A 13,764-nucleotide genomic window follows, 5' to 3' on the forward strand; every position below is an offset into this window, starting at 1 on the left:
GTTCTCCTATCACAGCTGTTTCTGTTCATTTCTGACTTAGAAACAGTTTGAGTTATCAATAGTTCTCAGGAACAGAACCCTGTCATAGCCTGGGAACATCCTGTATTTGCATATTTCAATAAATGATCTCAAGAATGTCACTTCACAAGGATGGGTAGTGTAAATAATTCAGATCTCCATCTGATAGACACATTACAGCTAAGAAACAGCAAATTGCATATATTATAATGCTTCAAGGTAGAAATTTTTGTCTTAAGCATGCAATAAGTGTGCTGACCTTCACTTCACAAATGCAGATCCACTAAATAAACAAGTGATTTATTTCATAACACCAAGGAATTTCTCCCTTTTGGAGTTAATATCAGCACTAATGTGAATCTGTATTGAAAAGCCAGAGTATGTAACTAGCTCACAGTTGAACCTTCTGGCTGCTTTCAAAACTTTGAACAGAATATTAAATATTTGTTGCTCAGGAGAGGGGTTATGCTCCTGCTTGGAAACTCGTGTACCAAGGAGGTCAATCTTGAACATTTTGTAATTGTACATTTTGATAAAAATTGTCTGGATGAATATAGCTCCAACAACATTCAGGAAGTCTGACATCATTTGTATAAGAAAATAAAAGAAAAACCCGGAGAATAGAAATCTGAAATAAAGGCAGAAAATGCTAGAAATATTCATCAGGTAAGGCAGCATCTACGGAAAGAGAAATAGAGTTAACATTTTAGGTGAGTCCTGATGAAGGGTCTTGGCCCAAAGCGTTGACTGTTTATTCCTTTCCATAGATGCTACCTGACCTGCCGAGTTCCTCCAGCATTTTGTGTGTTACACTTTAGATCCTTTGTCAGAACAATTAACCCTGTTCTGCTTTCCAGAGATGCTGCCTGACCTGCTGAGTTTCCGACAATTTATGTTTATATTATCACACAATACAAAGCAGCCCAGTGAATGGGCGCCTCACTTACACAATCAACTTTCACTCCTTCCACCACCAAGGCAGTCCATGCAGCATTTGCACTGTCTGTGAAATGCACTGGAGCAATTCGCACACTTCCTAAACCAAACATCTCCACTGTTTTGAAGGGAAAGGCAGCAGATACATGGTTTCACTGCCACCCGTGGGTTCCCCTCTTTTTCACACTTTACCCTGATTTGGAAATCTTTATTTTCATTAATTTAAGCTCTACTCCAAAGCACCATGGTAGCACCTCATCAAAATGACTGCAAGAGTTTGAGAAGCTGGAGTTTAAGGATATCAGAGCTGCGCAATGAATGCTAATATTGTCCTTGGTTACCAACAATCCATTACTAGATGAAATACATAGCTGGAACATACAAATCTCAACTTGAAAATGATTTCCATTTTCTGACCCATCATTAGCTTTTATTTACATGCAAAAACCATTAAAAAGGGTAAGTAATTACTGTGACTGAAAATAGGCAGGGCAGAAAAACATTCTGAATGCTCACTTAATAGAATAGATGCTGCATCATTCTTCACAAAAACCCCTGAATTGCTTTACACTCAATCACAGAAGCGAGCCAAAATTCAATTTGCATTCTCATTGTAAACCAAAGAAACCTTGCCACCCTGCCCATAAAAATGAGATCATTAGGCAGTGAACTGGTGGAATCATTCGCTTGTGAAGTTGTTTTCAGGGCAGGAGGGGCAAGTCCAAATCACCAAATAAAAACCATGTGATCATTTTATTGATTTCATACAGTACATTTAATTGTCCTTTGTTTACTTCTGTAGAGCTCTGTACCTGACAGCATTCACTGACCTAGAAATTAACACAGGAACACAAACAGGAACAAGAAGCTACAAGATCTCTTGAGCTTGTTGCACCACTCAGGAAGACCACGGCTGACCTCATGATTGGTCTTAATGCATTTTCATGGATGGATGGGAGGGATCATTGCCAATGCTAAGGGCCCTGAGCATGCAGTGCTCCTGACAAATATCCCCGATGGCTGGAAGAGAGACTCCGATGATCCTCTCAGCAGTAATCACAATCTTTTGTAGGGTCGCAGTCAAATGTCTTGCAATTCCCAGACTGCTGGGCAGGACACTCTCACTAGTGCTCCTATAAAAATTGCTTAGAATGGCGGAGGTGGGAGCGGGAGCTTCAGTCTCCTCAAGAAATGGAGACGCTGCTGTGCTTTATTGATGAAAGAGGTGGTAACCTTATAGTTCAAACATCTTTTTACCTTGGGTTTGAATACATTTAGCAATTCAGCATCCATAATTTTTTTGGGTATGGAAATTTTACAATACTTTCGACCAGGGATTTCCAACCTGGGGTCCATGGACCCCCTTGCTTAATGATATTGGTCCATGGCATAAAAATGGTTGGGAACCCCTACTCTGGATGCAATGCCTTCTCATGTCACTCTTGAACAGGCAACCCTTCAATGTTATATGTTCAGCTGGCAAATAGGAAATATGAACTAGGTGTTTGCAAGAACATCATGTGTTACACTTGGTTATTCCAAAACTGCTACAAAAAGTGGAATAATTAGAAAACATTGCAATAGCAAGTTCACTGATTGACAGAAAGGTCCAAACAATGTCTCTTGCACTGGGCAGTACAAAAGGCAGCAGATTTTAAAAATGTACATACAGTAGTTTTTCTGTGAGCTGCCCACAAAACTATAGGATGAAGAAGCCAGAGGTCTATAAGTTAGTCCTCGTTAGCAGAACAGAGGTAGAGAGGGTCAGTCTGTTAACATATCAGAGATGCAACACTGAGCGTCATAGGAAGTCATTCCTGCCTGTGGCCATCAAACTTTACAACTCCTCCCTTGGAGGGTCAGACACCCTGAGCCAATAGGCTGGTCCTGGACTTATTTCCTGGCATAATTTACATATTACCATTTAATTATTTATGGTTTTATTACTATTTAATTATTTATGGTGCAACTGTAACGAAAACCAATTTCCCTCGGGATCAATAAAGTATGACTATGACTATGACTATGACTATCTATCCTGGGACCTGCACATAAGTGTTAATATCACAAAGAATGCCTGGCAATACCTCTACTTTCTTAGAAGTTTGTGTGGATTTAGCACATCACCAAAAACTTTGACAAAATTCTCCTTGTACCTCAGCAACTGTTAGGGAAATGTTTCAACATTTTACACTCTTTTGAGTGCTCTATTGAACATTAACAGAGAGAGGAAAGTAATTCCGTAGATCAGAAGTATTAGTGAAGTATGCTTATGTCATCAACAGTGAATTATTTACATGTGATTTCACAATCTAATCAGGCCATTACAGTAATTAAGTTGTTAGACCGAGACCTTAGTACCAATATATAAATGTACTACTATCCTCCTTAAAGCTTTGCACTCTAGGTTGAAAGTAAATCAAATGACCTTGGGGACATGCGTTCAATTTATTGGCGTTTAACAACAAGTAACTAACTGGCTTCAATGTGTTCAAATTTCTTGTAGATTTAAAACAAAACTTGGCCTGTTGGAGAACAGAATGCACAATGCATGCTATTAAAAACATATTGGGGACACAATCACAATACCTAGATAGAAGATCTTCTCAGGCAAGGAGAGAGCAAAAAAATTGCAACCTGATTAGTTAATTAACTAACAGACTACTTGTCTCACTAAGTAATTTAACATCACAATATATGAAGCAATTAAATGAGCCAGTTATTTATGAGAATCTGGTTATTTTTAAAAGTTATAAAAATTGAACTCATGTTGTCTTTACCTCATCAGAAAAAAAAATAAAATGCCAAATTAAGTTAAATAACACAGCAAGTTTCTGTACTGAAGTACAATTTAAATGATTGATACTGAATAATAAATAAAATGTAGACGTTTTCTCACAGACGTGCCCTCTATATATCAAATGCAGTGAATGACTGTCTGCATTGTAAAGTTATTTTACCTCAAATCCAAACTGTGGTTGCTGAAATAAATAGTGAGTAATGAGATGTGCTTTTAATGGAAAAATAATCCATGTAGCAGTTCTAGTCAACAGCTTTAAACAAACATTTATGATCTGCTTTTTGTTCTTTAAATAAATGGATTGCTTTGCATTCAGAAATTGGAGTACATTGTGAAGTCCTGCTGTCCTTAGTGATAAAATATATATGTATTTTTTAATACTGCTACAGTTTTAAGACCATACTAAGGCCAAAATAGAGTATTTTATTAGGTACAAATCAAACAGCGTAAAATTTATCTACTGTATTGGCTGAACACATTTTTAGGTATGGAGATTTTTTTAAAGAACATATTTACACTCAGTGGCCACTTTATGAGGTAAACCTGTACACTTGCTCGTTAATGCAAGTATCTAATCAGCCAATCATGTGACAGCAACTGAATGCAGAAAAACATACAGACATGGTCAAGAGGTTCAGTTGTTGTTCAGACCAACACCAGAATGGGGAAGATATGTGATCTAAGTGACTTTGACCGTGGAATGACTGATGGTACCAGAAGGAGGGGTATGAGTATCTGAGAAACTGCTGATCTCCCGGAATTTCATGCACAACAGTCTCTAGAGTTTACAGAGAATGGTGCGATAAACAGAAAAAAAACCCAGTATGTGGAAGTTCTGTGGGTGAAAATGCATTGTTAATAATAGAGATTAGAGGAGAATGGCCAGACTGACTCCAGAAGACAGGAAGGAGACAGTAACTCGAATAACAACGCGTTACAATAGTGGCGTGCAGCAGAGCATCTTTGAATGCACAACGTGTCGAACCTTGAAATGGATGGGCTAAAGCAGCAGAAGACCACTAGCATAGGCTCAGTGGCCACTTTATTAGGTACAAGAGATACTTAATAAAGTGGCCACTGAGTGTATAAACAAGACTGGTATTACACAGATCAAGAATGTGCTAATTGGACTACAAATTGCTTCGATTACATTGTTAGCCATGTCGTTCTTACCTTTTTAATCTTAAATCCCTGCAAGCACTGGTTCAGTCATTTAAATAGTTCTTTCATGGAGAAAACTACCTTCTTATTTAGTAGAATCAAAATAATCTATGTTTTGTATCTATTCCTAAAATGATAGGAACCAGCCTCAACTTTAAAATGACGAGATTATCTCCAACAACAGTGGTTTGCTGAGCAAGTGAGCACGTCCCCTTTGAGTACATCTGTTGATTTTGCCCTAAAGGTGATTGATATATGTAATGCATTCTCAAACTGTTGAACACAAGAGGTTCTGCCAATGCTGAAAATCGACAGCAACACACACAAGATGCTGGAGGAACTGGCAGATCAGGCAGCATCTATGGAGAGGATTAAAGAGATGATGTTTCAGGCTGAGACTATCCATCAGGACAGCTCAAACAGAAGTACGGAGAGAAAATGGAGAGCTCTGTTCACTCACTGAATGGAATAAGATACACTGTTACCTATTGTTTATTGAATGCACACAAAATCATTTTTAATAATAAAACAATGCATGCTTAATTTGTTACTAATGATGATTATCATTTGCCAACGACACTTCGAATTGTTGCTTTATGTAAATAAATTTCATTCCCAAACTCTGTCAAGAATACCTCCCACAGCCTATCACATAAATTATTAAAGTTATTGGTTTAGTTCAGACTTTCAAAATTATTTTTATAACTTGGCCACATGGATATATTTTCCAGGGCACCATGTGCTGTCTGGTTGGAAGCTGGCCAAGGAAAAACAAGACACAGCTAACCGGAGTATGAAACAAACAAGCACAGAAGTGATGATACAACTAAGAGACACTCCGTTCCATGCTCCATTTAAATAATAATTAAGTCCAACGATGGAATGACAAAATAACGCTTTCTCTATCCACCCTTTCACTGCTATCACATCACTTCTACCAACTAAATAACTTTGCACAGAAATGTATCCCCAGCCAGTAGAGTTAAACACACTACTTGACAGCACTGGTGTCCATAGAAATGAACTTCAATTATACCATATATAATGCTGTTGCAGTTTAATATTGCACTTAATGTCAGCGACTGGAGATGAATGCTCTTCCATCCTCAAGTCCACAACTGCCACTAGTAACCCTTAAAAGTGCAATGCTATCATTACAAATTTGCAACAGCAACAGATTCACTTGCAAATGGCTTGGAGTCATGCTCTCATCTAGCATAGAAATAGGCCATTCAACCCACCATATCCATGCTAACTAGTGGGTACCCATACATATTAATCCCATCTTCCAGCACTTGGCCTGTAACCTTCTTTGCTGAGGTAATTCAAATGTGTGTCTAGATATTTCTTAACAGTCTCAGCAATTCTGTTCCACTACTCTCTCAGTCTGTGAGAGTAGGAGTGATGTACTCATCACTCTCTGGGTGAAATGTGCTCGCTCAGTTCTACTCTAAATCTCTTACCCCTTACCCTAAATTGATGTCCTCATGTTTTACCTATCTCTGAGATTAGGGAATAGTTTCCTACAGTCTACCCCATCTGTATCCCTCATAATGTTACATACCTCAATCATCTCCCTTCTTAACCTTCTCCACTCCAAGAGAACAGACCTAGCTTCTCTTGTCTCTCCTCATAACTGAAATGGTCCATTCCAGGCAATATCCTGGTGAACTCCTTCTGCATCCTTTCCAGAGCTATTATATATTTCTTATTGTGGTGGCCAGCACTTCAACTGATGTCTGACTGATGTTTGATAAGTTGGAGCACAACCTCCCTGCTCTGGTATTCAATGCCCTGATTAATGAAAGCCTGTATTGCTTTCTTAACCACATTACCTACCTATGCTGCCACCTTCAAGGATTTCCAAGGATTTGTACCTAAAGGTCTCTCTGTTCCTCAAATCTCTAGGATTCCATCACTCAAGGTGTATATCCTAGCCTCATTAGGATGCGTCACCTCACATTTTTCCAAAATTAAGTATCATCTGCCCATTTCACCAACACATTGATATCATCCACAGCCCATGACTACTCTCTGCACTATCCAGTACTTTGATCTGACACTGTGTAATTTCACTGCTATGTCAAGTCTTTAAGTTTAAGTCTCTTGGATAACCGAGCACCTCCCTATCTTGCTGGTACTTGTATATAGCAGTCTCTGTCAGTTTGTCATTGGAGTGGAAACAAAACCAAATTATATGCAAATATCACACTTTTGAATGTGAAGGTGGAGAGGTAGGGAGTGGTCAGAATTTTGGCAGGAATTTGCGGAAGAATAATTACATCCAGATATCATGATAGGGGAATAACAGTTTAAGTTGCTATCACCAGTCCACAGGATTAGACAAAATAGGCCATTTGGCCCATCCACATCACACTGGCATTTTTGCCCTGCTTGAGAGCCCTCTCACTTTTTCTTAAACTAAATCTTCCAGTGTAACCCTCTATTCTCTTCCTTTTAAATTGCCTCAACCACACTTGTAGGAGCAAATTCCGTATGTTCTATACCGTTAGGATGAAGAGATTTCTTCTGAATTACCTACTGGATTCTTGCATCGATTGCTTTCAGTTGTGCTTTTCCAGGCAAGTGAAAAGATTCTCTCTACACCCATATAATCTAAACCTTCCTATTTTTAGACACCAAGAGAAAGGAGCCGCAGTGGAACGTGAACAAGATAGTGTTATGCCCTCCATTGACAAAATAAGAGATTGGTATAACTTAATCATTAGGTACTAGCTTTGGTCACCAAGGGCCCTCTTGTCTTGGAGTCGGAAGGCTAGTAGGTTCAAGCTCCACTCCAGTGCTCTGTAATGAAGTACTGAGAGAATATTGCATGGTTGGAGGTGTCAGTTCTAGATAAATCAATAGCTCATATCCTGCTGGATGGAAAAAAAACATAGAATTACTTGGAAGACAACACTTATATTTCAACCAGCTATTGGTTACCCGATTATTACTGCCGTTTGTGGCAGATGGCTGTGCACAGACACACTGGACTCTTTTCTACATCAAAACTGCGGCTTCACTTGTAACATCATTAGCTGCTTTGGGATCTCTTAAAATGGTAAAGGTTCTTCTTTTCAGTAGTGTGATAATGAAGCATTTCTGCAGTAACACCATGATTAATATTTCAGTGTAACTTGAATTAAATGTTAGCATACTAAACTGTTTATTGACTACTGTCAAGAGGCTGCTGTGCAGAACTGCTTCCCAGGGTGACAGATTTGCACAGATAGTCGACCTGCTATTTGACAGCTCCAGCAACTTGGATCTAATCCTCTCCTGAGTGCTGTTTGTGTGGAGTTTGCACAGTCTCACTGAGATTGTGTGCATTTCCTTTGGATTCTACAATTTACAGACTCACTCTCAAGGACCCCTTACAACTCACGTTCTCAGGATTATCTTCACTTGCACAGTTTGCCTTGTTTTGCAAGTTGTTTGTCAATCTTTGTTAATGTATAGTTTTTTGTAAAATTCTATTGCATTTATTCATGCAAATGCCTGCAATAGAACGAATCTCAGGGTTATATATGCTAACATGTAGTACTTTGATAATAAATCTACTTTAAAACTTTGGATTATCTACCTTCCTTCCACAGCTCAAAGATCTAAAGGCTGGTGGGTTAAATAGCCACCATAAATTGCCCTATGTGCAGGTTTTTCGATTTTGTGTTTTTATATTCTGTGTTTTTGCTCGTTCTTTCTTTTTGCCATTTGCATGATTTGATTTTTTTTGCAGTTTGTGCGATTTGCCTTTTGCACATGGGGGTGTTGATTTTTTTTGTTGCTGTTTGCATGATTTGTTTCTTTGCACGCGCGGGGGTGGGGGGTGGTGGGTTGATGTGTTTCTTTGAACCGGTTCCATGGATTTCTTTGTTTTGTGACTGTCTGGAGAACAGCAATCTCAGGGCTGTTTACTGCATACCTACTTCAATAATAAATGTACTTTGAACTTTGGATGATAGAATCTGGAGAAACTGAATGCAATACAGGGAGAACGGAGTGGGATTAAATTAGGATTTGTGTAGATGAGTACTTGATGGTGGGTATGCACACTTTTCCAATTTCCCTTCTATGTGATCTTTTCATAGCTTCAAATGCTCTCTATAGCCACGCATTGTAATGCATATATGAAAATCATCCCACTGAAATCAATGAAACGATTTTTAAAGGCAGAAAACAACACACATGTAAATAAGTGAGGCAAAGTTATTTTTGAAATAGAGGTGCTTTGACGTGACTGTACAGCAAGCTTAGTGCTACCGTAGGGATGAATTTCTCATGCAAGTCTTTTGGATTAAAGAGTAGACCAGCTCTCTCTCTCTCTCTCTCTCTCGAATATCTCCTAGCAATATTGTGAGCATAGCAAGAGATATGCCCTGGCTGATATTTATCTCTCTGTAGGAGCAGGTGGTGCGAATATGCGTCGTCCCTTACAACTATGACCAATCTGGACTAGTTTGTAAAGCGCTTTAGGGATGTTAAAAGTTTCATATTTATGCAGGTTTTTACTTCTTCTCACCTGCAACTCACACCACGCCACCTCTACGGTTGTCTCTGTATCCAAGCCCTTGTAGACCGTCTTGAAGGAACCCCTTCCGAGCTCAATGTTGAACTTCAAGAATCTGCCATCGGGAGACGTGTCGACCGCCTTCATCTCCACCTCATTCTCCTCCGGTTCCATCTTACTCTCCTCAGGAACTGCTTCCTTGTGCGGAGTGCGGGGGGTTCCATCCTCCGTGTCCGAGCTGTTGGCTGCCACGGCTTTGGTCTGCGGCGGGGCACTGGCGCTGCTTTGGCTCGCATCGTCTGTTGCCGGTCCGCCGAGAATCGGGGCAGGAGGAGGAAGAGGAGGAGAAGGAGAAGGAGGTGGGAGAAGCGGCCGCGGCAGCGGTTCACCATCGTGCGGGTAGAGGTGAGCCCAAGACGGGCGGCGGAGCAGCAACCCGTCGGCGCCCAGCTCGATCTCGATGGAGCTTTTCCTCTGGGCTCGGTGCGGGATTCTCCTGATTTCCTTGGCCGAAAATCTCCGCCGGCGGCTGTGCATCTTGTTTAGGAGTGAGGAGTGCTCCAAGTCCAGCGCCGAAGCCATGACCCCAAAGCCGGCTAGGTCTACCTCTGCCTGAGACATCGTTCTGGACATTGAGCTGTTGTTCGATACCTCAAACTCCGATTGAAATGTGTCTCCGGCGCAGTGAGAGTTGTTGAGTGACTCGAGAAGTCAGCTCCTCCTCTCTTCTCCGACACAACACCTCCTTGTTTTCAAAGAGATGCGATGTTAAAGCAAAACATTATTTGTAGCCCCTTTTTGCCTCTCCAATTCTCTATTCACTGGGACTAACCCCCAGTTGTTGCACTGGATGCAATTAAACTCTTTCTCCCAGACTGTTAGACTTTTTCCTTCTTCAATCCTCTTGCTCGCCGGTAAAGTTTCTCAGACTGAGTCTGTATTGGTCTCGATCAGCCCGCCGCTGCCCGAACGTCGCCGGCTCACTTCGGACATTGGCTCGCAAACTGGAGGTATTATAGGTTGGTCCTTCTAATGCCGCCTCCTCACACACCCGTCCCGAGATCGACGAGGTCTTTTTTTCCTAATCAACGTTAAACCGCCTTATTTCGCTGCTGCTATCAGAAGTGTAAGTGCTGGGCTGAGCGTAAGCGTCCCTTTAATGCTGACGTTTGCACCTGTGGTATTATCGCGTCGAGCAAGTTCTGAGTGGATAGTGTTCCTTATCGGGTAGAACATTCCCTCCACTAACGTCACGTCCCCACACGCTGAGGTGACTTCTCATGAGAAGTAAAGTCACCGGAACCTCGAAAATATCTGCACGGCGAGGTGGGGTTGATAATGTCTTCAAGCCCATTCCCCGTGGGTTTACGTGAAGCTTGGAGCGCTCTGCAGACGCATTCTCTGGAAGGCAATCTTCACTTTGCGTGACACCATTATCAAAAAATACGAAACAAAAAAAAAACTCAGCCGCTCAGGCAGTATCTGTGGAAAGAGAAACGGAAATCCTTTTCTGTTTAAGATTTCCAGCACCAGCAGCTATTTATTTCATTTTCAGAATTTTGTTTGGTTCCTCCTTATATCTAGGAACTGAGGACAAGAACAATGTGAAGGCAAGTTGCAACTACCTTCAACTGGCTGGACATGTCTGAGTTTATTTTATTTGCGAGAAGGTATTTGCCCATTTAGTTTTGATGAAAATGCAATGTGGATCCTGTTCAATATTAACGCTTGGCTGACTCTTTTAGGATGAGTTTTGGACAACAAATCACAAAATGTCAAACAAATTGAGACCCTGAAAGTAAATCTAACGAAAATGAAAACTACAGTTAATATTCAGCAGGCCAGATAAGACCAGATGATATCAGAGTGGATATCCTGATTGTAATTAGAGATAATCTTTTGGTGTTCCCACAACTCCACTTAACGTTTGTGGCCAATTAGTTCCCAGTGATCTGGAGGCCTCACTATGGTGACTGTCCCAAAATGTGCAGCATATATTCCTTGAGCAGTTCCTAAGTCTCTGGTCCCTGAAACTTGCTCAGCTCCCACCAACACCATCCCCACCCCCAATGACAGACAACTCCTTTCAAATAGAACTGTGGCAGTTATGCCAGTCAAAACTGAGAGACCAAGTACAACATTCCATACTTCCACAAGGCAAAGTGCATGAGTGAACATGTGAGGATCACAGTGCTGGTAGTTCAGAAGTTTCCTTCTTATGGGAAATACATCATTAGGAAGGAAAGTGTGCAAAGAAAATTTAATGAGAAGTTGTCAGGACTGGAGCGTTTTGGGGAGAAGCTGGATAGGTTAGGAGCAAAGGAAACTGAGGGCAACCTTATACAGGCACATGCCATCATGAGAAGTAGAGATAGGGTGAATGCACATAGTCTATTTTCTAGGGAAAGGAGTTCAAAAAAGTGAAAGGGGAAAGATTTAAAAGGGACTTGAGGGGCAACTACTTCGAGCAGAGGGTGTGTATGTGGAACAAGCTGCTAGAGGAAGTGATTGTAGCAGGTAGAAATCCAACATTTAAAAAACATTTCAACAGGTACATGGACAGGAAAACTTTTGAGGGACATGAGACTAACGTGAGCAAGTGGGTCTAGACTGGCTGAGCATCTTGGTCAGCAAAGATGAGTTGGGCTTTAGGGCCTGTTTCCATGCTTGGCCTTCTGACCAACAAACCAAATGTGTGGCTAACCATAGAGCATTGGGCTCCGATGTTTCTAGAGCACTTGTATTTGTTAATTGTTGTCTTAACTAGAGTCATTAAGCCCTTGTGCTTTCTATTTAATCTTTTCAAGTTTATTTTGACTGGCAGGGATTTTCTGCATTTTGTGATTATTTAAAGTGGATTCCCAATTAGTGCTTATAGTGTGGTCCTTGTTTTGAGAATAATTTGTCTCGTGGTTGAGCCACTGATGCTCTGTCAGAATTCCTATGTATAAGCTCATGTTTCTGTCTCTACATGGGAGTCTATTGTTCCTCTGCACCTGGGTTCAGTTGTTGCCAGTACTCACCATGACACCACAATTAGTAAGGATAGGCAACAACACCTCCGCCACAATTATCCTCAACATCGGTGTCCATAAGGCTGCAGCCTCAGCCCCTTACTTCACTGCCTAAGCACAAATGACTGCGTGACCAGTTCTGCTCCAGCTCCGTCTGCAGGTTTGAAGATGACACCACTAAAGCGGGCCATATTTTACGAGTAAGATAAGGAGCCTCGTCATGGTGATGTGACAACAACGTTTCTGTCAATGTCAGCAAAAGAACTGGTGATCGACTTCAGGGAGGGGGGCACACACTTTCTTGAAACAAACAGTCCTTAGGCTGAGAGGGTTGAAAGCTTCAAGTTCTTAGGAGTCTTGGTCCAACCACATTGATGCCATGACCAAGAAAGTTCAGCACTGCATCTACTTCCTAACTTGACTGTAAAACTTTGGCATATCCCCTTTTATCCTCACCAATTTTTATTGACATACCTCAGAAAGCATCTATCAGGATGAATCGTGACTTGGTACTGCAACTGCTTTGCCAATGGCTGCAAGAAACTGGAGAATTGTGGGCACAGCTCACAACATGACAGAAACCAGCTTCCCGGCATGGACTCTGTCTCACTTCTCACTGCCTCGGTAAAACAGCGAACATAATCAAAGACCCTTCCCACCCTGCACTTCTTTACTTCTTCCCCAATCCCAACCAGGTAGAAGATACAAAAGCTGAAAGCAATTTACCAATTCCTCCTCAATTTTTCAAGAGAAGATCTGTTTCCTAGAACACAGAACTGTGTAACGCAGCATGTGCTCTCTAGCTCATGATTTTGTGCTGATATAAACATATTTAACGATCAATCTAACCCAACCCTTCTACACAGCCCATAACCCTCCATTTTTTAAAGTATCCATGTGCCTATCTAAGAGGCTTTTAAATGTCCCTCTTGTATCAACCTTTACCACAATTCCTGGCAGTGTGTTCCAGGCACTCTTTGTGTAAAATATCTACCTCTGACATCTCCCCTAAACTTTCCTACACTTACCTTAAACAGATATCTTCTGGTAGTCACCATTGCTGCCCTGGGAACATAGGAGCTCCTCGTTGAGAAAGGCCAAAATCTTGAGACTAATTGAGGCCAGCATAGATCAGCCATGAACGGTGGGGCAGACTCAAAGGGTCCTATTCCTATTCCTGTGTTTTGTTTGTTTTCTTGTCTTTCATCAGCTGTAAAACACACCTAGCATTATCAATGTTATTTTCAGTCTTCCAACAATGGCAATATTCTTCTTTTGTATGAACTGAAATAAATTCAATCACTTCATATTAGCCCTAATTATAC

At 41.0% G+C, this 13,764-nt stretch overlaps 1 protein-coding gene across 2 annotated transcripts in view; it reads right to left on the reverse strand.

Moving 5' to 3' along the window:
* wnk4a (WNK lysine deficient protein kinase 4a) overlaps positions 1-10,626 on the reverse strand; it is a 94,093-nt gene extending 83,467 nt beyond the window's left edge. For both annotated transcript variants that reach the window (XM_072248785.1, XM_072248784.1), the window contains exon 1: positions 9,438-10,626. In XM_072248785.1, coding sequence (XP_072104886.1) covers positions 9,438-10,058 — 621 coding nt within the window. In that variant the 5' untranslated portion in view covers positions 10,059-10,626. The remainder of the gene's footprint in view (positions 1-9,437) is intronic.
* Positions 10,627-13,764: the final 3,138 nt, after the last annotated feature.

The sequence above is a fragment of the Mobula birostris genome, chromosome X (assembly GCF_030028105.1).
Source record: "Mobula birostris isolate sMobBir1 chromosome X, sMobBir1.hap1, whole genome shotgun sequence".
Lineage (NCBI taxonomy): Eukaryota > Metazoa > Chordata > Chondrichthyes > Myliobatiformes > Myliobatidae > Mobula > Mobula birostris.